Source organism: Trichomycterus rosablanca, chromosome 11 (assembly GCF_030014385.1).
Source record: "Trichomycterus rosablanca isolate fTriRos1 chromosome 11, fTriRos1.hap1, whole genome shotgun sequence".
NCBI lineage: Eukaryota > Metazoa > Chordata > Actinopteri > Siluriformes > Trichomycteridae > Trichomycterus > Trichomycterus rosablanca.
In genome coordinates this window covers 6,079,741-6,106,252 of record NC_085998.1, presented here as the reverse complement: position 1 = coordinate 6,106,252, position 26,512 = coordinate 6,079,741, and the positions used below count along the sequence as shown (strand labels likewise).

Genomic DNA, 26,512 nt, shown 5'->3' with positions numbered 1-26,512 from the left:
GAGCAAGAGAAGTGAAGGACGAGGAGGAAGAGCAACAAATGGAGGTGCAAACGAAAATATTAAAGCAACAACCAAACTAAACAACAAAAAATACAATTCACCTGGTGCCAAAATTAAGCACGCTCACCCACTCATTCACTTATCCACTCACTCACTCACCCACTCATTATCTCCCTCATTCACACACTCACCCACTCATTCACTCATCCACTCACTCACTCACTCACTCACTCACTCACCCACTTACCTACTTATCCACCCTCTTGCTCATTTGCTTGCTCATTCACTCACTCGCCCACTTACTTGATCTTACTTGGCATTACTTTACTTACTCGCTTACTTGCTCACTCGCCTGCTCACACACCCGCTCACCCATTCACTCTCCAGCCCTTTCACTCATTCATTCGCTCACCCACTTATCCACCCTCTTGCTCACTTGCGCATTTACTCAATCGCTCGTTTACTCACTCCCCCACCCACTTACTCAGCCACTCACTCGCTCACTCACTCACCCACTTAATTACTCACCCACTCACTTACTCATTCACCCACTTAATTACTCACCCACTCACTCATTCACCTTCTTAATTACTCACCCACTCACTCGATCACTTACTCAGCCACTCACTCGCTCACTCACTTACCCACTTACTCAGCCCCTCACTCACTTGCCCACTTACTTACTCAGCCACTCACTCACCAACTCACCCACTTACTTACTCAGCCACTCACTCACCAACTCACCCACTTACTCAGCCATTCACTTGCTCACTCACTCACTCACCCACTTACTCAGCCACTCACTTGTTTACTCACTTACCCACCTACTCAGCCAGTCACTTATCCATTTATTCACTCTCCCACCCACTTACCCATTAATTTATTCATTCACCCATTCACTCACTCATTCACTTATTAACTTCGACCTACAGCATGTTTTGTAGGTGACAGGAATACCAAAGGGACCCCACACAGACACAGACAATGAAAGAACATGCAAAACTCCCCACAGACAGTGACCAGTAAACATGTTATTGTGAAATCATCACAGAAAAAGCGGCGAGATCCAGAACATGAGAAGAAATACTGCAGAGAGTCAGAACGACCAGCAGCACGTCCCCAAATGTTCCACTTTATAACGGTACCCATGTGTTACTGCTGCGTTCCCCACTAGAGACAGACCTCATTATGAACTAGGACACTATATAGGACAGAACCTACACACACACACACACACACACACACACACACACAAACACACACTGAGCAAACTGATCCACACTAGTAATTCATTCATTTACATGTATTTTCTCTAACCACTTCATTCTGTAGTGGGTCACGGTGGGTCCTGCACCACCTGGAAACACTGGGCACAAGTGTCAGTCCATCACAGCACGACACACACTCACATCTTTAACCCCGCCCCCCCCAACAAGGTAAGGTTGCAGGTTCAAGTCCCACCACTTCCAGTCTGCCAGTCATCCTTCTTAACCATCAGTTGATTTGATTGTATTTGGTCAGAACTGCACTTTTAGTTCTGTACATGTAAATGTTCAGGGTTCAGAGGTTGAGAGGTTGAGGTCACGGCTCTGTACAGGTCACTGAAGTTTGCTTTGTCATGCTGAAAAAGGAAATGGCCTTCCCTAAATGTTTGCCATTACAAACAATGTGTAATTTACTTCATGTAAAAAATTATATACAACTGTTAATGTAGCTGAAGCAATAATAAGCTCAATAATTAGCAGAAGTGTCCACATACATTTGGCCATATAGAGTACATTCATTCATTCATTTTGTTATCCGCTTATCCAATCAGGGTCGCAGCTTTTCAATGGGCGCAAGGCACACGGTAACACCCTGGACGGGGCGCCAGTCCTTGCACACGCACACACACACGCACGCACGCACGCACGCACACACGCACACACACACACACACACACACACACACAGGGCAATTCAGTGTCTCCAATTAACCTGACTGCATGTTTTTGGACTGTGGGAGGAAACTGGAGCTCCCAGAGGAAACACACGCAGACACGGGGAGAACATGCAAACTCCACACAGAAAGTACCCGGACCGCCCCACCTGGGGATCAAACCCAGGACCTTCTTGCTGTGAGGCGACAGTGCTACCCACCGAGCCATAGCACTTATACTTTATACCGCCACATATAAAGTACATATAAATAATATTTTACACCTGATCTGTGTGTATTTGACATTTTGAACCATATGAGGTGATCTATAGAACGTTTAGGATGAATCTCTACCGCCGCATAGTGGTCATAAATATCAACTACAGTTTCATTAACGCGTTCATTTTTCATCTCATGTTCAGTTGAAGTCAAAAGTTTATATACAATTCTAAACAAGGACTGAACTTTCTGTAATTCCTGCAGATGTTTTTTCTGTGACTGAATGACTGGAACTGAAACTAGTGTTTATAACTTTGTTTCTTTTATTTATTAGGATTTTAACGTCATGTTTTACACTTTGGTTACATTCATGACAGGACAGGGATTTACTTAAGTTAGGAAGTTACAAGATTCATCAGTTCATACATTTATTGTCAAACACAGTCATGGACAATTTTGTATCTCTAATTTACCTCACTTGAACGTATATGGACTGTGGGAGGAAACCCACGCAGACATGTGGAGAACACGCAAACTCCACACAGAAAGGACCCGGACCTCTGCACCTGGGGATTGGACCCAGGATCTTCTTGCTGTGAGTCGACAGTGCTACCACACTTATTTCCATTGTGGATAGGGACCACAATGGAAATAAGTCTATGGACTTTTTGTGTTATCCCTGACTGTTTCAGTTTTTTATAGGAGGTATTGTATCTATTTATAAAATATGAAATGGTTCAATAAAATCAAATCAAATCAAATACCCACTGAGCCACCGTGTCGCCCTTTATGGCTTTGAGGTGTAAGTTTATGGTGGGAGAACATTTGCAGCCGGCAGCAGCTTAGATTAATCTGATGGTGTAGAAAGTTCCTTGTGATATTGCCTCCTAAATCCTCCTTACTAATTATGACAGAATACAGCTGGTGTCCTGGCATCTCTGTGCCCATATAAAGAGGTCGAGTTTGACTGCAAATAATACAAGGTATTATTTGCAGTTGTAGCCTAGTGGTTAAGGTACTGGATTAGTAATCATAAAAGTGCTGGTTCAAACCCAGGTTCAAATGCCAGGTTGCCACTGTTGGGACCTTGAGCAAGGCCCTTAACCCTCAATTGCTTTAAAACCATATACTGTAAGTCACTTTGGATAAAAGCGTCTGCTACATGCCAAAAATGTAAATGTAAACAAAGTACATGCTTCAGTGGCCTTCTGCCAAAGCAGGAGTGGAAACCAAAACAGTCTCCTTATTCTGAGGAAAAGGGTATCAGCAAGAAGGTTCGATCCCCAGGTGAGGCAGCCCGGGTCCTTTCTGCGTAGAGTTTGCATGTTCTCCCTGTGTCTGCGTGGGTTTCCTCCGGGAGATCCGGTTTCCTCCCACAGTCCAAAAACGTGCGAATGAGGTCAACTGGAGATACTAAATTGTCCATGACTGTGTTTGATATTAAACTTGAACTGATGAGTCTTGTGTAATGAGTAACTACCGTTCCTGTCATGAATGTAACTAAAGTGTAAAACATGATGTTAAAATCCTAATAAATAAATAAATACATTCTGAGGAAAAAATATTTGGATGGTCAGAAATTAGCTAAAATGCTTAAAAAACAACAACCCAGATCTGCCATGAATATAAGCTGCTGGAACATAAGAGACACTGTTTACAGTCAAGCAAGCTCTGCCTCATGCGTTTACTACCAAGAATCACAGACGCTTTAGAAAGTGTGTATTTGTATTAACGTTTATTGTATTTGTTTGTGTAAATGTAATCAGCACAGATTTAATCACATCACGTTCCATCACATCACAGTTCTGCTCATGACGTGTGCACTTCTGCAGTTCATGTGAAGTTTACTGGCAGTGTATTTACAGATCAGTACGTGTATGTGTGTGTGTGTATGTGTGTGTGTGTGTGTGTGTGTGTGTGTGTGTATGTGTGTGCGGTCTTTAGAAGCACTTCCTGTGGACAATGGATGGTCCGGCCTCTTCATATTCATCCTTGCTGATCCACATCTGCTGGAAGGTGGAGAGAGAAGCCAGGATGGAGCCACCGATCCACACTGAGTATTTACGCTCAGGAGGAGCAATCATCTAATCAACACACACACACACACACACACACACACACACACACACACACAAAGAAAGAGAGAAAAATCACTCATTTGTTTATCAGTGCAGAAACACAAATCCATGCATCCGCTAACTAAGTACATCTAATCAACATACTTTGATTGATAGATAGATAGATAGATAGATAGATAGATAGATAGATAGATAGATAGATAGATAGATAGATAGATAGATAGATAGATAGATAGATAGATAGATACTTTATTGATCCCGAAGGAAATTAGAGGAAATTTGTGTTTTATTCTGGACAGTTGGGATCTTGCACCAGTTAAAAGCTGCTTTTTGTGTGTTTAATGTTTTGGTGTTTTTTGAGGTGGACGGTTCAGACTAATGGAACAACTTTCCAAATTTCTACCTGCATGTCTTGTACCAGATCCTGAGCAGCAGATCCCTGCTTATGTTGCTCTGCATGAGGCTTTAAAATGTAAGTTTTAAACAAAAGTCTCAGCAGATTTCAGGATAATGATGTGTAGCCTAATTTATCTAATGGTGATGTTTATGCTAACTTTAACAACGTTTCTCTGCTAGAGTGGGTTCTGACTAGCCCTGACTAGCATGAAAACCAAATACAGATACAGAGTGAAAACTGGTGTTCCACTTAAACGTCATTTACAAACCAGCATTGTGCCTTTAAAATTACAATGTATGTGTGTTTTATTTGTGTGTGTATATGTGTGTGTGTTCTATGTGTGTGTTATGTTGTGTGTGTGTATGTGTGCTATGTGTGTGTGTATGTGTGCTGTGTGCTATGTGTGTGTGTATGTGTGCTATGTGTGTGTGCTATGTGTGTGTGTGTTATGTGTGTGTATGCTATGTGTGTGTGTTGTGTGTGTGTGTTATGTGTGCATGTGTGTGTTATGTGTGTGTTGTTTGTGTGTGTTATGTGTGTGTTGTTTGTGTGTGTTATGTGTGTGTATGCTATGTGTGTATGTTTGTGTGCTGTGTGTGTGTGTGTGTTATGTGTGTGTATGCTATGTGTGTGTGTGTTGTGTGTGTGTGTGTGTTATGTGTGCATGTGTGTGTTATGTGTGTGTATGCTATGTGTGTATGTGTGTGTGCTATGTGTGTGTATGTACTGTATGTGTGTATGCTATGTGTGTGTGTGTGTATGTGTGCTATGTGTGTGTGTGTGTTATGTGTGTGTATGCTATGTGTGTGTGTGTTGTGTGTGTGTGTTATGTGTGTGTTATGTGTGTGTATGCTATGTGTGTATGTGTGTGTGCTATGTGTGTGTATGTATGTATGTGTATGCTATGTGTGTGTGTTGTGTATGTGTGTGTGTTGTGTGTGTATGCTATGTGTGTATGTTACGTGTGTGTGCTATGTGTTGTGTGTGTGTGTGTGTGTGTGTGTGTGTGTTGTAGAGGTTGGCCTTAGACAGCTACTTTCCCTAACACATGTGAACTTGTCAAGTGTTTCCTCACACCGGACAGTGGTGGATTCTTACAGAGAGCTTTATGTATAGAGGAACACACTACACTCTTTGTATTTCTCCACCACTCCTACTTGTACATTAATCAGCCTGCAGGAGGTGCTATTTCTGTAGTAAGGTGGAGATTTATCTTCCGACCAGAGTGCTGAGAGTCTCTGTAATAATCTGCTGCTGGCTGGAGTAAAGATACGACTGATTCCCAAACCATCAGGGGAAGTGAGTGTATCCAAATTAAAACAATGCAAAAAAAGCCATTTTATCAGTGTATTTGTTCATGGGCTTCATGTGACCCTGATTATGGTTTATTTCCTATAAGTGGTTTTACACACCTGCTGACTAAACTGCACCGATAAAGCCGTTTACTTTACCTTGATCTTCATGGTGCTGGGAGCAAGTGCGGTGATCTCTTTCTGCATCCTGTCTCCGATACCCGGGTACATGGTGGTACCACCAGACAGCACGTTGTTGGCATAAAGATCTTTACGGATATCGATGTCGCACTTCATGATGCCGTTGTAGGTGGTTTCATGGATTCCAGCCGACTCCATACCTGAGGAGAGTGATTTTATTTAATAGTAACATTAGTAATGATATGATGATTGACCGGCGGCTGGGCCGATAAAAAATAGATGAAGTGGTTCGATTGGCAAACTGACCGATGAAAGATGGCTGGAAGAGCGTCTCCGGGCAGCGAAAACGTTCATTACCAATAGTGATGACCTGACCATCTGGAAGCTCATATGATTTCTCCAGAGAGGAAGAGGAGGCAGCGGTGGCCATCTCATTCTCAAAGTCCAGAGCCACGTAACACAGCTTCTCCTTAATGTCCCTCACGATCTCACGCTCAGCTGAGGAGCAGAACAAAGATCAGTTATCATCACAAGCATCTTCTCCATCATCCAGGCAATCAGACACCAGCAACTAAAATCTAATCAGTAGAACATGATCACAGAGTTCTACTACAAAACTCATATCGGAAAATAAAGAAGGGAATAAAAGCAACCGTGAGCTCATTGGACGTCTCATTCCAAACCAAGAAAACCATAACAGCCTCCACTCCTAGGGCGCATTCACATGAGAAGCGGTGAAACTGCTTTTGTGCCGGCTATGCCGTTGTTTCCTATGGTGTTCCTAAGTGGCGCACACTGCACACTTTTGCTGTGTTGGGCTCCTGATTTCTGTTTGCTGCGGCGCTCAGAGTTCACCTGATTTAAGTTTTTTAAATGCATTTTGTCCCCTTTTCTCCCAATTTTTAGTGCGTCCAATTTTTACCCAATTGCATTATGCTTCCTCTCCACTGGTGCTGAGGAGAGCAACCTAACACACGCCCCCTCCGACATGTGTGCAGTACTGACTGCATCTTTTTATTAACCTGCACGGGGCGAGTTCATATGTGGATCAGCTTTGTGTACGGAGAGCCACACCCTGATCAGCATTATTCCTCGACTCTGTGCAGGCGCCATCAACCAGCCAGCAGAGGTCGTAATTCGCTCAGTTATGAGAGACTCCCTTTCCGGCTTTTCCTATCCTATGAACAACAGCCAATCGTTGTTCATGTGGCCGCCCAGCCCAGCCGGATGGCAGAGCTGAGATTCGATACAATGTATTCAATATCCCAGCTCTGGTGTGCTAGCGTGTTTTACCGCTGCACAATCTGAGCGGCTCCTGATTGAAATGTGACCCGGTTTGCTGCTGACCTTTTCAAAGCACCTCCAATGAGACAAACTGTTTGATAGAACATGGTAAAAGCGACTCAGGCAAGGGATTTGATTAGTGGAGAGAACTTATGATTGCTAATAATTAAGAGAAGTTTAGTGCTCCTGTCTCGTTCTTTTAATACATCAAACCACATTAAGCTTTTTAACAATAACGACTCTCTCTGACAAGCTGATTCTCATAATTTCTCAGAAGCTCGAGCTGTAACACAAATTGAAAAGTGAAACAGTAAGAAAAAACCAGATAAACACAGATACATGTGGAGCTTTCAGACTGGATTTGATGGTTATTCCACACAAATGCAGATTTGTCTCATATTCGCACTTTCATGACGTTTTACCACACCGCTCAAGTCGAGCGCTGAACAAAGTGGTGATTTGCGCTGCTTCTAATGTGAATGCACCCTTACAGGCAGGCTTACTACAAGATTTTGGATTGTCTGTGGCACTGATGTTGGATGAGAACGCCTGTCTTACAGTCAGAGCTCTGTGGTTCCTTCACACCAAACTCAAACCCTGTCTCTGTGAAGCTTGTCTTATGATCGAGAGCTCAGTCTTGCTTCAAAATAAATGGGTCTTTCCTAAACTGTTGCAACAAAGTTAAAACCACTGATTTATTTGATTTAATTATTGTATTTTACCCACACCTGTTGGCAGTGGGTGTGGCTAAAACACCTGAACTCAATAATACTTTTGGCTGTATAGTGTAGTTTCAATCTGTCCGGGGTCTGACTGGGTCTCATACCACTTGGAACTAGAAAAACTAGGCACAAGGCAGGAATGCACTCTAAACAGGGCGCCAGTCGCTACACACACACACACACACACACACACACACACACACACACACACACACATTCCTTCATTCACATTTCAGATTTCTAGGTTGCCAGCTGTACCACTATGCCACCACATTCTTTTACAGCAAGCTATTAATACCAGGTTAACACAATACCTGCTGGCGTGTAGGGGATTAAAATTCTTTCACCCACCTGACCAGAACAATGAGCTCTATTTCTGTACCACACACACACACACACACACACACACACACACACACACACACACACACATCCAAGTATGCATCCATGACAAAAACACTCCCAAAACAGCTGCTGTTATTCTGACATGTGTGGGCCGGGATGCAAATACTTTTCTACCTAGTCACAAGAGCAGCAAGCCCTGTGATCAAGGTCACGTGAAGCCCATGTTTGCATTGTTTTTAATTTGGATATACTCTGTTCCCCTGATGGTTGGATGCCATCCACGCTGGTGAAGCCTTCAGTCGTATCTTTACTCCAGCCAGCAGCAGATTCTTACAGAGAGTAACAGCACTCTGGTGAAATGATGAATCTCCTGCTTGCCACAGCCACAGCGCCTCCTGCTGGCTGATTGATGTATAAGTAGAAGTGGTGGAGAAATACAGAGAGTGTAGTGTGTTCCTCTATACATAAAGCTATCTGTAAGAATCCACCACTGTCCAGTGTGAAGAAACACACAATGAGTTCACATGTTTTGGAGAATGTGTGTACTACCTGAGACCCTCCTCCACAAGTGTGAGTGTCATGCCAGCAGCAGGGGGCACCAAAGTGCAAAAGGGAATTGGATATGTCAATGTAATTGAAAAAAGTAATGTATTGTGTGATGTATGACATAATTTATAATCTTCTAGATCACACAGAGGTCACTCTCTTTTAATACCGTTTGTCTAACAAGCTCATGGTCAGGTGTCCAGATACTTTTGTCCATGTAAAGTATGACATAATGTGTGAGGCTGACCTGTAGTAACAAAGCTGTATCCTCTCTCTGTCAGGATCTTCATCAGATAGTCAGTCAGATCCCGACCGGCCAGATCCAGTCTCATAATGGCGTGAGGTAGAGCGTAACCCTCATATACAGGAACATTGTGGGTCACACCATCACCAGCATCCAGTACAATACCTACACACACACACACACACACACACACACACAATCTGACGTGAGTGTCAGACATTGTATTGAACAACTGTGAGGGTTCTGTGTGTGTGTGTGTGTGTGTGTGTGTGTGTGTGTGTGTGTGTGTGTGTGTGTGTGTGTGTGTGTGTCTCACCGGTGGTACGACCAGAAGCGTACAGAGACAGAACAGCCTGGATGGCCACATACATGGCGGGAACATTAAAGGTCTCAAACATGATCTACACAGACAGAGAGAATAATGCTGAACATCAAGACTCAGAATCATAAAAACATATACAGACAGACAGACACATCAATTCAGACGGCCAGACAGATGACCAGACAGGTTGCCGGACGTCTGACTGTAGCCAAGATCAGAATCAGCTAATATATAGTTCCACATGATCATAAATCTGCAATGTTGTTCTTTAATCTTCTAAGAACCACCAATAACAGGTTTGCTATGAGTTAAAAACTGCTTGAAAACAAGTAACACTGTTTACAGTCAAGTGAGCTTGAGGAATCTCGAAGCTGGACTGAAGTTTGGACTGAACTGGACTGCTTTGATCAGGAGCTTCTTTCTTGTCTGGCAGCCTAAAAGCTTGTGAAAATTTAAAACTTGATTGACTGTGACCACTGTCATCCATTTTTTTAAAAGCTTTTAATTGATGACAGACTTGGTCTATAGTGAATCGTGGATAATATCTAAACCTTTGGAGGAATTTTCTGTGGATGGATTTTAATTATAGATAGACAGATAGATATGGATAAATGGATGAATGGATTGACAGACAGACAGACAGACAGGCAGACAGACAGACAGATGGATATGGACGGACGGACAGACACAGATAGACAGACAGACGTAGATATGGATGGATGGATAGACAGACAGACAGACAGACAGACAGACAGACAGACAGATTCTCAGTTCAGGACAGATTTCAAATAAGTTTGGATGCACTTATGATGTATTTATGGTGTTTTTACTGAACACTCATGTGTCTTCTCAAGCCCTTCAGTTAAACTTGCTGGCTCATGTACAAACAGTTTTATCACGTATTTGATTCCATTTAACCAGAAGATCATTTTCATTCCAAGAAGCGCTTCAACCAATCAAATCATTCAAAAACCAAAACAAAACCTTCATATAAAAACACTGTAATAACATTCACACTTCTAACCTGTGTCATCTTCTCTCTGTTAGCTTTGGGGTTGAGTGGAGCTTCAGTCAGGAGAACCGGATGTTCCTCAGGAGCCACACGCAGCTCGTTGTAGAAGGTGTGATGCCAAATCTGAGACAACATTAGACGTGATGTTATGTCGATATAACAGTACAGTTAAACACAGCCGCTCTGTTAGTGTTGGCATTACCTTCTCCATGTCGTCCCAGTTGGTGATGATGCCATGCTCAATGGGGTATTTCAGGGTCAAGATTCCTCTTTTGCTCTGAGCTTCATCTCCTACGTAGCTGTCCTTCTGACCCATACCCACCATCACACCCTGAACCCAACAAACAATTAACAATCCATCACAAACCCAAGTACTTCAGTCAGATAACCTCAGAGTAAAGGATAAACGCTGATGAATGAATGAACCTGATGGCGAGGTCGGCCCACGATGGAGGGGAACACGGCTCTGGGTGCATCATCACCAGCGAATCCAGCCTTCACCAGTCCAGATCCGTTATCACACACCAGAGCAGTGGTTTCTTCTTCATCACACATCTTCACTCACAGCCCAGGACCTACACACATTCAACCATTATAATATACCATGTAAAACTCACTCATTCACTCCCTCATTCACCCACTCACCCACTCCCTCATTCACCTACTCACTCACTCACACACTCACTCACTCACAGCCCAGGACCTACACACATTCAACCATTATAATATACCATGTAAAACTCACTCATTCACTCCCTCATTCACCCACTCACCCACTCCCTCATTCACCTACTCACTCACTCACACACTCACTCACTCACAGCCCAGGACCTACACACATTCAACCATTATAATATACCATGTAAAACTCACTCATTCACTCCCTCATTCACCCACTCACCCACTCCCTCATTCACCTACTCACTCACTCACACACTCACTCACTCACAGCCCAGGACCTACACACATTCAACCATTATAATATACCATGTAAAACTCACTCATTCACTCCCTCATTCACCCACTCACCCACTCACTCACTCACACACTCACTCACTCACACTCACTCACTCACAGCCCAGGACCTACACACATTCAACCATTATAATATACCATGTAAAACTCACTCATTCACTCTCTCATTCACCTACTCACTCACTCACACACTCACTCACTCACATTCACTCACTCACAGCCCAGGACCTACACACATTCAACCATTATAATATACCATGTAAAACTCACTCATTCACTCCCTCATTCACCTACTCACTCACTCACACACTCACTCACTCACATTCACTCACTCACAGCCCAGGACCTACACACATTCAACCATTATAATATACCATGTAAAACTCACTCATTCACTCCCTCATTCACCCACTCACTCACTCACACACTCACTCACTCACACTCACTCACTCACAGCCCAGGACCTACACACATTCAACCATTATAATATACCATTTAAAACTCACTCATTCACTCCCTCATTCACCTACCCACCCACTCACTCGCTCACACACTCACTCACTCACTCACTCACACTCACTCACTCACAGCCCAGGACCTACACACATTCAACCATTATAATTTACCATGTAGAACTCACTCAATCACTGACTCACTTAATTACTCATTCATTCACTCACTCACTCACAGCCCAGGACCTTCACACATTCAACCAGGGTTATACCATGTAGAACTCACACACTCACACACTCACACACTCACTCACTCACACACTCACTCACTCACTCATTCACTCACTCACTCACTCACTCACTCACTCACTCACACACTCACTCACTCACTCACTCATTCACTCACACCCCAGGACCTACACACATTCAACCAGGGTTATACCATGTAGAACTCACACACTCACACACTCACACACTCACTCACTCACACACTCACTCACTCACTCATTCACTCACTCACTCACTCACTCACTCACTCACACACTCACTCACTCACTCACTCATTCACTCACACCCCAGGACCTACACACATTCAACCAGGGTTATACCATGTAGAACTCACTCACTCACTCACTCACACACTCACTCACTCACTCACTCACTCACTCACTCACTCACTCACACACTCACTCACTCACTCACTCATTCACTCACACCCCAGGACCTACACACATTCAACCAGGGTTATACCATGTAGAACTCACTCACTCACTCACTCACACACTCACTCACTCACTCACTCACTCACTCACACACTCTCACACTCTCACACTCACTCACTCACTCATTCACTCACTCACTCACTCACACACTCACACACTCACACACTCACTCACTCACTCATTCACTCACTCACACACTCACTCACTCATTCACTCACACCCCAGGACCTACACACATTCAACCAGGGTTATACCATGTAAAACTCACTCACTCACTCACTCACTCACACACTCTCACACACACTCACTCACTCACTCATTCACTCACTCACACACTCACTCACTCACTCACTCACTCACTCACTCACACACTCACTCACTCACTCACTCACTCACTCACTCACTCACACACTCACTCACTCACTCACTCACTCACTCACATACTCACAGCCCAGGACCTACACACATTTAACCATGATTATACCAGGTGAAATAAACTCACTCATTCACTCACTCACTCACATAAAAGCTGATTTTGTGCTGACAGTAGTTGAGTGAATAATGAATAGAATGGACAGAATTTGAGTGTAGTTCAGTGCAGTTGGGTAAATAATGAATAAAGTGGACAGTAGTTGAGGGCAGTTGAGTAAATGATGAATAAAGTGGACAGTTGTTGAGTGTAGTTAAGTGTAGTTGAGAGTATTTTCACTGACAGTAGTTGAGTGAATAATGAATAGAATGGACAGAATTTGAGAGTAGTTGAGTGTATTTGAGTGAATAATTAATAAAGTGAACAGTATTTGAGAGTATTTGAGTAAATAATAAATGAAGTGGACAGTATTTGAGAGTATTTGAGTAAATAATAAATGAAGTGGACAGTATTTGAGAGTATTTGAGTGAATAATTAATACAGTGGACAGTATTTGAGAGTATTTGAGTAAATAATAAATGAAGTGGACAGTATTTGAGAGTATTTGAGTGAATAATTAATACAGTGGACAGTATTTGAGAGTATTTGAGTGAATAATAAATAAAGTGAACAGTATTTGAGAGTATTTGAGTGAATAATTAATAAAGTGGACAGTATTTGAGAGTATTTGAGTGAATAATTAATACAGTGGACAGTATTTGAGAGTATTTGAGTGAATAATAAATAAAGTGAACAGTATTTGAGAGTATTTGAGTGAATAATTAATACAGTGGACAGTATTTGAGAATATTTGAGTGAATAATTAATACAGTGGACAGTATTTGAGAGTATTTGAGTGAATAATAAATAAAGTGAACAGTATTTGAGAGTATTTGAGTGAATAATAAATGAAGTGGACAGTATTTGAGAGTATTTGAGTGAATAATTAATACAGTGGACAGTATTTGAGAATATTTGAGTGAATAATTAATACAGTGGACAGTATTTGAGAGTATTTGAGTGAATAATAAATAAAGTGAACAGTATTTGAGAGTATTGGAGTGTATTGGAGTGTAGTTGAGTTTATTTGAGTGTATTTGAGTGTAGTTGAGTGTAGTAGTGAGTAAATAATGAATGAAGTGGACAGTATTTGAGAGTATTTGAGACTAGTTGTGAGTATGTGAGTACTTGAGTGAATAATAAATAAAATGAACAGTATTTGAGTGTAGTTAAGTGTAGTTAAGTGTATTTGAGTGAATAATGAATGAAGTGGACAGTATTTGAGTGTATTTGAGTGAATAATGAATGAAGTGGACAGTATTTGAGTGTATTTTAGTGTATTTTAGTGTAGTTGAGTGTAGTAGTGACTGAATAATGAACTCACCCGGATGAAGAGAAGAAGACTTGAAGTGCTCCTACACAGAGTGAATCATGTGTTCACCTGCTCTGTACTTTTATACTTACACCTTTACCAGTGTCCGTCCTTTTTTGGACACAGCGCCCCTTGGCCCGTCTCTCAGTGTCAGAGCGGAGGGCGAGTTTTTGCCCTGCATGGGAAGGACGGGTGCAGGTTCCTGTGCACAGAGACAATGTGAAACATTTAGTTAATATTAGATTGTCATTCATTACACAGCAGTGAGACACAGAGGGTCAACGTGTGTGTGTGTGTGTGTGTGTGTGTGTGTGTGTGTGTTCATAACTGACGTGTCTCAGGTCACACCGGTTTCGAACAGCGTTTCAGTGAAACTTCTGTTACTGTGGTACATTTGTACACATGTGGAAAAGCAGTATTTTAATCATATTAATTCATTCATTCACTCATTAAATTAATTATTAGCAAATTATTATTATTATTATAATTATTTATCCTGGTCAGGGTTGCAGTGTGTTTCCTCTAAACACTTTTAATAGCATAACAGAGGATCATTCGACTGCATATTTTGATTTTGAAATAATTTTATTCCCTTTTAAGGGTCACTAACAAAAAAAAATATGTGAAGAGCAAAATCCGTACCCACGGTTTAGTAATCTGTACCCACGGTTTAGCTTTTTTTTATTGCTCTTCAAAATGTGGTCTTAACACAACCGAATAGACACTTTACACAAGTTTGCCATCCCATCACTCCAGATTTTTACAATAAAAATGTCTGAAATTGATGCCATTAATAAAAGAGTTAATGCTCTTAATATAGTGGAGGGCCCAGGTGGCGCATCTGGATATTCTGCTAGCACACCAGCGCCAAGATTCGGAACTCCTCTGGTCGAAACTCAGCGTTGCCACCAGTCGGCTGGGCGCCATCTAGCGGGCATAATTGGCAGTGCCTGCAGCAGACATGGTTCTGCTAGGGCGGGATGACCGGACTATGTGAGTGGGTTCTTCAAACACTGTGTAAGGACCCTGAATAGAAGAGAGGTGCAGAGTGTATAGGTCAAAAAAGGTTCCGCCAAGGGCTGCACGTGGGTCGGAGGAGGCGTAAGCAGCAATATACCCACCTCGATTACAATCAGGGATCCCCCAGCAGGGGAAGACAAATTGACTATGCTAAATCGGAAGAAAAATGGAAGAACATGCATCAATAAAAAAAGGATATAGTGGAGTGATTTGATAACAATTTGACTTTTTAGGGATTTACCATATTATGTCCTTATGCTGTCAAAATATAAACAGAAGGATGTATAACGAGTAGGTAGGAAAGTGATTTTTAAAAATGCATAGATTTTGTTGAAATTTGTTTTTTAATAACAGAAAAGGTCTAAATTTCCAACTTTTTAGATTGCTCTACATATAGGTTGTAACACGGATTGCTAAATTGTGGTACAGATTACTAAACCGTGGGTACAGATTACTAAGCCGTGGGTACGGATTTTGCTCTTCACATATTTTTTTTCATTAGTGACCCCTAAGGGGCTCCGTACCTTTCCTAACCCAACCCTCCTATTTATTTGTGAATGAGGTGCCTAATTGTAGAATAAAAAGCCCAAAATGTGTTCTTGTCTCACTAATCATCCACCTCAGGTCAGTTCATAAAGCTCTAATTTTACAGAGACTTCCTAAAAGTGACTTTAAAGTTCCACGAGTTTAAAGTTTGTTGTGGGTCTCTTATGTACATCTGCTGGGTCAGAAATATAGTACAGTATAATATATAATACATACATCACCCAGATGATTTACTATAGTAGGAAGCACTATAATGTATTTACTGATTATAACTGACTACAGTTATTTACTTCTTTTTGTCCATATAAATAAGGCTAGTTCAAATGAACCCAGTAACAAGCACATGGCCACCATCAATGACACCAGTGTTCAGCAAGGTTTCTAGTGTGACCTGTTGCTTTACAGACACAGCTGGTCATGTATAAGGAAGAGAAAGCAGAACGAGGGAATCTCCACCTTGCTGCTGCTGCAACAGCGCTTCCTACTGGCTGGTTGAGGTTTGAGGAAGTGTGGTGGAGGAATACAGAGAGTTCAGTGTGTTCCTCCATACATCCTAAAGCTCTCTGTAAGGATCTGTTGGCAGTTTTTTTCAGACACGTCTGAGGACAACAAATGTATTACTTAAAAAATAAAACATTCAGAATGATAAAATTGGTCAGGGCAGCAGCTCTTCAACAGAAATAAATGTGAAGGCTGAAAGAATAAAGCTGTCACACACACACACACACACACTATAAATAAACAGGGTTGTGCAGTGTTAAACTGGAAGAGAATGGCCTTGTACCACCTGACCTGCACCATCAATCAGAAACGCCATAAACGCAATGGAACCATGAGGAACTGACTGTGCACGCACGCACACACACACACACACACACACACACACACACACTTCCATTAAAGGAAATGTGCCGTCTGAACATGGAGGACGTGATGATGTTTAGAGATGGAATGTAAAGAAGTGTGGACATCAGTACACAGGGGACCGGTCAGGGCGCTGTACACGCCACAGGTCTAGGATATATACACTGATCAGCCATAACATTAAAACCACCTCCTTGTTTCTACACTCACTGTCCATTTAATCAGCTACACTTACCATACAGAAGCACTTTGTAGTTCTACAATTACTGACTGTAGTCCATCGGTTTCTCTGCATGCTTTGTTAGCCCCCTTTCATGCTGTTCTTCAATGGTCAGGACCCCCACAGAGCAGGTATTATTTGGGTGGTGGATCACTCTCAGCACTGCAGTGATACTGACATGGTGGTGGTGTGTTAGTGTGTGTTGTGCTGGTATGAGTGGATCAGACAGCAGCGCTGCTGGAGTTTTTAAATACCGTGTCCACTCAGTTAGGCACTCCTACCTAGTTGCTCCACCTTGTAGATGTAAAGTCAGAGACGATCGCTCATCTGTTGCTTCTGTTTGAGTCGGTCATCTTCAAGACCTTCATCAGTGGTCACAGGACGCTGTTGGCTGGATTTTTGGTTGGTGGACTATTCTCAGTCCAGCAGTGAGGTGAGGTGTTTAAAAACCCCAGCAGCGCTGCTGTGTCTGATCCATTCATACCAGCACAACACACACTAACACACCACCACCATGTCAGTGTCACTGCAGTGCTGAGAATGATCCACCACCTAAATAATACCTGCTCTGTGGTGGTCCTGTGAGAGTCGGCAGCAGAAGTCATTCCTAATCAATAGTAAGTAATTAGGAGGCCATTAACTTTCATAATGCCATCACAGACCGAGTGTAAAAGCACCTGGAAGGTCGTCAGAGTGCTCAGGGTAATCGAGTACATCCAAATTTAGATTAAACCAAACTAATTAAAAACCAAGAGTTGTCATAAAATCTCTGACTAGTGCATGTAAACGTCAGCGGTCAATGGAAACCACTGAGTGCAGAAGAAATATAAAGACATGAAATAACGACTCAAAACGCTGATTTTAAATAACTTTATTTAAAATTCAATCAGAATTTTACAAAACATTCTATTGCACACGTGATCCAGCTCATCCAATCAACTCAGGTCCTGTTTCTCTCACCACGAGTCTGATCATTCTCCTCAAAAATAGAACTTACATAGAAAATCTGATGCACTCAGTAGTTTTGATTTAAATAGAGATGAATATGTTGTGATTCTGTCCATATTTACACTTTTATCTTATATAGAACCGCATTTACACTTCAACTGTAAACAAGCAGCAGGAAATACAGCAAGAAATCCACAGTAACTTACATCTTCTGTCTCACACACACACACACACACACACACACACACACACACACACACACACACACACACACACACACACACACACACACACACACACACACACTCGTGATCTGAGGTTTAGTGTTTATCTGCTCTAACACACTTCAGTTGATGAACACACCAATATTAATAATAACCTCATTATTCTCTATTATAGTTCACAACTATACATCAGCATCATCAGCATCAACCGTCGTCATCAGCAGCACATTTCTGAGCAAAACCAAAAACCCATTACCAAAAAAATTGGGACGTTTTGTAAAACACAATAATAATAAAAAAAATCTCTTAAATTTGTATTTAACCAACAAAAGTAGAAAGAAAAGATTTGCATTATTTTTACTGAAACTCTGTTCCACAAAGAGAAAGTCTTACATTAAATCTATGCAGCAACTTCTCAGTTTTCTGGGCCTTAAGCAAAAAGACTCAGACAACGGCGACCACAGACTTTTGAGCAGCTAAAATCTTTTTTAAGCACAAATAGACAAGCAATCCACTTGCAAAGTGCAACAATTAGTGTCGTCAGTTACCAAACCATTAAAAAGTCTTATTAATAGTAAAGGAACTGGAACACAGAGGTACACACGCCTCTGTCCAACTTTTCTGGAACATTGGAAATCTTTTCTTTCTACTTTTATCAGTTAAATAAAGATTTAAGAGAATTAACAAATTACAGATTCTTCTTTTTAATGTGTGTTACAAAATGTCCCAACATTTCTGAAAATAGAGTTTGTATTTTATTATATCATGCAGATGTTGCTATAATTTGGACTTCTTGGTCATTATGAATTGAACTGATTTAATTCTCGTTCCTCTGCCCGTCCCGGCGTCACTTATAGGTGTGATAATAAACATAAGAACTGAACTAGTGGGTGTGCAGGTCTGCAGTACTTAGCTGGTTCAGTGCAGGAGTTCAGGGTTTCTGCTAAACACTTTCATTATTTTATGAATCAGAAAAGCTTCTGATTCAGCACTAATCCCAACACTAACCCCAATTCTAACTTCAATCCCAGCACTAATCCCAGGACTAATCCCAACACTAGCCCCAGCACTAATCCCAACGATAACCCCAATTCTACCTTCAATCCCAGCACTAATCCTAACACTAAACCCAGCACTAATCCTAACACTAAACCCAGCACTAAGCCCAGCACTGATCCCAAAAATAACCCCAGCACTAATCCTGACACTAGCCCCAGCACTATTCCCAACACTAACCCAAATTCTAACTTCAATCCCAGCACTAATCCCAACACTAGCCCCAACACAAACACTAACTGACACCGCTACACTTACCCAACAGTAACACCAAGCACAACCGTAATCCCTACAGCAACCGTAACCAACACTAATCCCAACATTAACTCAGACATTAACCCTAATCCGACATAGACACTAACCCCAACCCCTTAATACCTATACCTAACTGTAGCCCCAAGTCTAACCCTGTATATAACCCTAAACACAGGAGTCTAACATTAATTTGAACCCAAACCCTGATCTCATCCTGATCTCATCCATAATCCTAATCCTAATCCTACCCCTCTGGAGGATCAGACCTGACAGCAAATCCTAACGTTTTTTTTTTTTATAGAGGTGACTGACACAATGTCAAATCAGCCGTTTGTTGTAGAAACTCCACCAGTGAAGACGCCTTCTGGCATTGCGTAACCTGTACAAATAAATCTATGAATCTTATAGGATGTGTTAGAGCTCCGAATTATTCCAACATTCATTTTCTGAAAGCATAAATATTTAGACAGCACAGGTCGTCTCTTCAGAGAGAGTTAATAAACGAGGTAAATCCGGTGCCTACGAGCAGGACACTCGATTAATATGCATCATAATGCTAATAATACCTCTCGTACCATGCTAACACCATACATAACACCACACACACACAGTTATACATCACGTCCCAGCAGGCACAAGCCACCACACTCTCACATCAGAGCGGGGCGTTAAAGGTGCAGAGTGCATTAATGGAGACGAGGCAGAAACGTGAACAGAACAGAGATGAGCAACTCAAATTCTCACACGCTGGCACAGTAGGCATGACATGTGCCAACTAACACAACCAAAAACATGCACCAGCATATCAAGGTCACTCCAGCTGGGTTCCAGTCCAGAGAAGAGTGACTAGCGAAGCAGCATTCTGGGCTGTAAGGATAACGCCGCCCTGTTCTGAACAAATATACAGCCAAAAAGTTTGTGGACACCCAAACATCTCATCCTGGACTGAGGGCATGGGTGTGGAGTTGTTGCTTCTTATCTGCTCTACCAGCCTTTACTGTTCAGGAGAATTTCCAGTCAACTGGACCAGTTTAAGCCAAATTAGCTGCTATTACAAAACCAGATGTTATCTCGAACAACATGAAACATCTGGTGGCTGGGATTAATTGGGAATATCTGGCTTCTGAAGGTGAAGCTCAAAGAAACATCAGCCCATCTCTAATTAGCTCATTATGAGTGGCATCGTTCAGCCATGCAGATTCCCTGGCAGATCTCCTGGCATCCACCAAGTCTAGACTGGCTGTCGTCTAGAGTTCCACTGTTCCAGAAGCCAAGCTAACAGCTGGCATCCTATCCTGTCCTACAGTACCATGCTAAGGGTTTCAAAGCTCCTCAGATCGACCCATTCGCCTACCAGTGTTAGTTTATGAAGACTGCATGACCGTACGCTTGACTTTAAGCATTGAGTGCTGCTGGAATACTTAAATCGGGTAGTTTGACAGGGTGTCTACAAACTTTTGGCCATGTAATGTAAGATTTAGGTAGAATACAAGTTTGAAAATATCACTTTCAGAGCGTAGTAGAGCTTTAGCGATGTAGTGCACATGCCTGGTGTGTCCACGCCGTCCTTCAGCGCAACACCTGGATCAGCATTAGATGATTTTTGGTGTAGGTGGTGCGAGTGTGAGTGCATTACTCAGAACAGTCAGTGATGAAGGTTCTAATAAATACAGCTGGATAAAATTCTGTTAGTGTTTCGTAAATGTACATCACTCAGACGGATCAGTTCCAGCTTCATGAGGTGTGAACGAGTGTTCCTAATCTGTGTTCATAACCTGTTCATAACCTTTAACCTCAGCACTGAGGCTTTATAAAGCTCCGGTGAAGCACAGGAGGACGAGGACGTGCAGCGCCAACAGGTAGGTCATGAAGAAGTATCTGGATTTAGCTCTGGAGGTTAACATCTTGGCGCAGAACAGGCTGCGACCTCTCAGCCATCGGCGACACGAGTGAACCCCGCTCCTCGCCTGCACAGAACAGCAGAATAATAAACATGATCCGTTTCGTTTCTTCCACTAAATGTCATAGTACGGTGCTACCTAATTCACGCCTGTGAAAATCACGCCATGAACAGTAAAAAATACGAAATGTGCTGTGAAATGCAAAATTTAAGGTTTGTGTTTAGTGACTTAACATTTTTCATTTGCATAGCGAGGTGCAATATGCAATATGAGGCAATTAAGTCAGTGTAAGAGACTTTTCTGTGCTGTAGTGTGCTGACAATGTTTAATGTGTGTGTTTACGTATTAAGTGCATTTTGTCCCTTTGGTGATTCCATAATCAATGTAAAGGTGTCGCTTCTCTACACACGTGATCATCTCTGTGCTGCACCTCAAAAGAACAAGCCAGTAAAGTATTCCTGACAGTTTGTCTGTGTACAGTTTCTTTCTTTCTTTATAAACCCGGCAAACTCTAAACCCGCTTGGTTACATTAGCAATCAGTTAGACAAAATGTCCAAGATGTCAAAGTGTAAACCTGTTGATGCATGCTCAATAATCCAGGTACACAAATCCACAAAGTTGAATCAGTTCATCTGGACACAAGTTTGTTGTAGAGATACGTTTCGTCACTCAATCCGAATGAGTCTGAGCTGGTGGTGGATACCCCAAACTGGTTTGAATGGGGAGTCAAAGAGGCCATCTATGTGAAGAGGGAACGACCATCCCTGAACCGTGGAGGGGGCCTGAGAGTACATCTCTCACCATCTTACAACGCCGTAATAGGAGCTATACCCCAATCATATGTGAAAGACACACATGACCATTGTAATTAATATAACCTGATAACCAGTTCCATTGTTATGCAGTGGGCGGTGATCGGTCGTTATGCAAATCGGCTGCATATAAGGTCGGGGTTTTCACCACCAGCTCAGACTGAAGAAGTCACTTGGATGAGTGACGAAACGTATCTCTACACCAAACTTGTGTCCAGATGAACTGATTCAACTTTGTGGATCAAAGTGTAAAGCAGCAAAATACAGGTAACAGAGTTTGGAAAACTAACAACCGATTCCTATTAAAATAGGCTGTGCTGTGTATTGTAGCTTCCATTTATTCTATCATTCAATTTGTGAGTGTAATTTAATGACTGAATTTAATGAATTTTTGTCCAAAGCGACTTACAGTACTTTGACAGTATATTGTCTAAGCAATTGAGGTTTAGGGGCCTTGCTCAAGGGCCCAACAGTGGCAACCTGGCAGTGGTGGGGCTTGAACCAGCGATCTTTTGGTTACTAGTCCAGGACCTTAACCACTAGGCTACAAACTTAGTAGGGCCCCAATCTGTGTGTGTGTGTGTGTGTGTGTGAGTGTGAGTGAGTCTGAGTGTGTGTGTCAGTGTGTGTGTGTGAGTGTGAGTCTGTGTGTCTGTCTGTGTGTGTGAAAGAGTGTGTGTAAAGTGTGTGTGTGTCTGAGTGTGGGTGAGAGTGTGTGTGTGTGTGTGTGTAAAAGAGTGTGTGTGTGAGAGAGAGTGTGTGTGTGTGTGAGTGATACTTACAGTACGCATGAGCAGCGGTTGATTAGGATCCACAATTAGGGACTCCCACTCGTCCTCAGTCTCTAACTGAATGCTAAAATCACGTGGAGCTGATCTGGATGGACTGGATTCCATGCTGAGACACACACACACACACACACACACACACAAACACACACACAATACTCAGTCTGTAAATAATCTGCGATACTAAAACACATCATTTTAAAAGCTGCAAATGTGCAGTTAAAATTGTACCATATTACCTGTTAATTCTCTGCTCAACCAATCCCAGCGCTTCTTCGGCAGCCTGTCTCCGCCCTCTCTCATCCTCCAGCCTATCATTAAGAAGAGACGTATTCCGCTGGGCGGAGTCAAGCTGCAGCTCTGCTTCTGCCAACCTTGATACCAAAAAGCAAACTATTATATACAGTACGCTCCAGAAAACTGGCACCCAGTGAACCCGCCTTATAAAAAAGGTGAAAAAGAAGATGTCAGCTGGAGCACACGTGTCAGAGGGGGCGTGTGATAGTCACAGCTGTTCTTGGTCAGGAGTAAAGGTCAGCAGCAGTGGAGAAAGCGAAATGAGATTGGGTAATGGATATGACTAGATTGGAAAACTGGGGAAAAATGCATTTTAAAAAGCTGTCCAGATATTTCTGAAAATTACACATTCTGGTCCTACTTTGGAAGAAACGTGTGCTTACCTGCTCCTGAGTTCCCTGATGTCCAGTCTATCCAGATCGATCACAGTGCTGCTGATTTCCTGAGGAGCTCCGGGAGCCACTTCAACAAACACTGAACCCTGAGAGAAACAACACACACACACACACACACACACACACACACACACACACACACATCCTGTTTCAAATACAGTCCAGGTATAACTTGTTTGAACAGACGACTGCTCACATGCAGTACGATTAGCGCTTGTCTCACAGACTGGACCTCAGCAGTCTGAGTCTTGGCAAGGCTGTATGATGCTACTTGATTGGCTTTGCTCTTAGGGTAAGAGGAACAGCATTACTGTCCCTCAGTATCTGAGAGCTTGTGTGATTGGAAGATAGCAGAAGGCTTCCTTCTGCAAGCTTGTTGACCCACCCACTGACATCACATGTTAAGATTAGCTTTACCTTTAACACAATATGGCCAAAACTATAAAGACACCTCTCGTAATTACTGAGGTTAACTGTTTCAGACACACCCATTGCTATATAAAATACCAGCTTTGTAGCAACAGTTTGGGGATGTCAGGTCAAAGCAACAGGGTGACTAGTGAAGGAATACAAAGAGTATAGTGTGCTCCTTCCTTGTAAGAATCCATCACTGTCTGGTGGAAAGAAGCATTTGGCAGCTTTACACATGTCAGAGGATGCTTGTTTGATAGCCTGAACTCCTCCTCAGTCAGAGTGGGTGTCATCCAGTTTGACTAAGTAGGCACAAGTTTCGACATATACACTCCAAAATCCTGTTTCCTAGCTCTATTTTAATGCCCATGGTTTTGATACAGGATGTCTAACGAGCTCACAATGAGGTGTCCACATATTTACTGGCCACACAGTGTATCCACAGTTGAATTATGGTTTGGGTAAATTTAAGAGCCGCCACCCAGCTTACGAGTCTGAAGTAAAGGGACAGGACTAGATCAGTGAAGGTTTACCTGTACCTGTGCAGGTGAGTGCTGGGTTTGGTTCTGTAGCTCATTCAGAGTAAGCTGGGTTTCTCTAAGTGTCTGGGATACAGCTCTCAACTGAGCCGAAACTGCTGCTTTCTCCTCCACAGCCTGCTGTAACTGTAACACACACACACATTTAAAATCACTATCAATTGTTTAAATTAGGCTCAAATGCTGCAGATCTGCTGTTAACGTACAAGTAGACTAAAGTCAGACAGAGGGAGTCTGTTCTGGTGAACATAAAGGCTGTGAATCGGTCACAGGTACATTTTCTTATGAGAGAAATGTAATTCCACCACTTGGGCTTGGTCCTAATCAACAAAATAAACTAAAGAGGAAAGTATCATACACACTAAATAGCTAAGCCTATGTGAGTTCAGGTGTTTCACAATCCGCTTTCAACTTTGTGCCAACAGTTGGAGAAAAGGTCTGTGCATGAAACAATGTCTATAAAAGAGGTTTGAACAGAACACTGGAGGCTGTGGGTACATCAGGGTAAACATATGAAGTGATACACCCATCATGCACAGTGGTGGAGGTAGAAGCCCCAAGAGTCAGTGTAATGATCTGGGGTTACTGTACTTGGTCCAGTCAATGCTCAGCGACAACCTGAACGTCCTAATTGAGCAGGTTCTTCTTCCCTGATAGCTTGGGTGGATTCATCAGGCTTAGATTGTTATAGAGCAGTTTAGGGAGCAAAAGGAATCACTTTCAAGTGAACTGGCCACCACAGAGTCCTGTCCTTCACCACACTGAAAGTTGTCGTTCAACTCCCCCGTCGTCATTACAAGATCTCTGCCAAAAATTGACCCATTCAACTCTGGACAGGGATGAATGTGATGCATGGTTGTCGAAACAAAGAAAAATAAGAGTGTGAATCTTTTTTGGGGTGCCGGGCAGTGCTTTATTAGCAAGTCTGATCAAACTAGATTTGGAACACAGTCAGTCATTCATTAACTAATAAATCTTTCAAAATGTATAAGAAATATCTATTTAATGAAAAAACAGGTATATAGTTGAAACACACACCTTGATGTTGAGCTGTTGGAAGGTGACGTCTCGCTGCTGAATCTCCACTAGGCAGCGCTGCAGATGAGTCTGTAACTGGACTACATGCTCTGAAGATACACCTTTATCTCCAACACTCACTGACTGCTACACACACAAACACACACACACACACACTTTAATGTATTTGTAGGAGTGATTATGTGAATTAATGTGTGAATGGGGGTGCAGAGTACATCTAACTTGTTAATCAAATTTAAAAAAATAAAATCTTCAATTAAAAGACGTGCTAGGGGCATTCGGGTGCCACAGAGGTCTAATATACTAGTCCACACCTCAAAAAGCCGAGTTCGAGTCTCGTACTGCCCGTTCAAAGCACCAGCATGAGTGCTGGGAGAATACAGAGAGTAGTATGCTCCACTATAAATAGGAAAGCGTGTTTGTTAGCCTGAACTCCCCCTAAGCCAGCAAGGGTGCCGTCCAAGAGGCACGGGTCATAAGAAAGCACAGGAAAATTGGTTATACCCAAATTTGGACAGTAAAAATGGGTGGGAATTCTAAATAAATCAATCAAATCAATGAAGCATGATGCCGACTTTAACATGTACACATACTGTAAATACACTGCACACCAGTAGAGCAGGCGTAGAGGGCGCAATTACACAGGGGCAATAAATTCCTTTGTTTCTATTTATTTATGCATTTCCGCCCCTTTTTCTCCTAATTTATCGTAGTCAATTTGTCTTCCACTGCTGGGGATCCCTGATTG

At 42.3% G+C, this 26,512-nt stretch overlaps 2 protein-coding genes across 4 annotated transcripts in view; both read right to left on the bottom strand.

Moving 5' to 3' along the window:
• Nucleotides 1-3,854: 3,854 nt before the first annotated feature.
• LOC134323513 (actin, alpha cardiac muscle 1-like) lies at nucleotides 3,855-14,496 on the bottom strand. The gene is made up of 9 exons (XM_063005048.1): nucleotides 14,462-14,496; nucleotides 10,946-11,094; nucleotides 10,722-10,850; nucleotides 10,532-10,642; nucleotides 9,502-9,586; nucleotides 9,189-9,350; nucleotides 6,351-6,542; nucleotides 6,063-6,244; nucleotides 3,855-4,220 (listed from the first exon to the last, which is right to left on the bottom strand). The coding sequence occupies exons 2-9, from the start codon at nucleotides 11,072-11,074 to the stop codon at nucleotides 4,077-4,079; spliced, it is 1,134 nt and encodes a 377-aa protein (XP_062861118.1). The 5' UTR covers nucleotides 11,075-11,094; nucleotides 14,462-14,496; the 3' UTR covers nucleotides 3,855-4,076.
• A 3,459-nt stretch (nucleotides 14,497-17,955) lies between these two features.
• Nucleotides 17,956-26,512, bottom strand: part of si:ch211-220f16.2 (golgin subfamily B member 1) — a 63,633-nt gene continuing 55,076 nt past the window's right edge. For 2 of the 3 annotated variants that reach the window (XM_063005046.1, XM_063005045.1), the window contains 6 exons: nucleotides 25,765-25,890; nucleotides 24,721-24,852; nucleotides 23,765-23,862; nucleotides 23,324-23,458; nucleotides 23,079-23,193; nucleotides 17,956-21,549 (listed from right to left, as the gene is read on the bottom strand). In XM_063005046.1, the coding sequence (XP_062861116.1) occupies nucleotides 21,391-21,549; nucleotides 23,079-23,193; nucleotides 23,324-23,458; nucleotides 23,765-23,862; nucleotides 24,721-24,852; nucleotides 25,765-25,890 (765 nt within the window). In that variant the 3' untranslated portion in view covers nucleotides 17,956-21,390. The remainder of the gene's footprint in view (nucleotides 21,550-23,078; nucleotides 23,194-23,323; nucleotides 23,459-23,764; nucleotides 23,863-24,720; nucleotides 24,853-25,764; nucleotides 25,891-26,512) is intronic. The other variant, XM_063005044.1, reaches the window with a different exon arrangement.

Bases quoted from the DNA above. Each gene is read 5' to 3' on its own strand.
- LOC134323513 (XM_063005048.1), bottom strand. From the start codon at position 11,074: ATGTGTGATGAAGAAGAAACCACTGCTCTGGTGTGTGATAACGGATCT. The intron at 10,851-10,945 runs GTTCATTCATTC...TGTTGGGTTCAG, and splicing joins TGGGCCGACCTCGCCATCAG to GGTGTGATGGTGGGTATGGG. The intron at 9,351-9,501 runs GTGAGACACACA...GTGTGTGTGTAG, and splicing joins CGCTTCTGGTCGTACCACCG to GTATTGTACTGGATGCTGGT.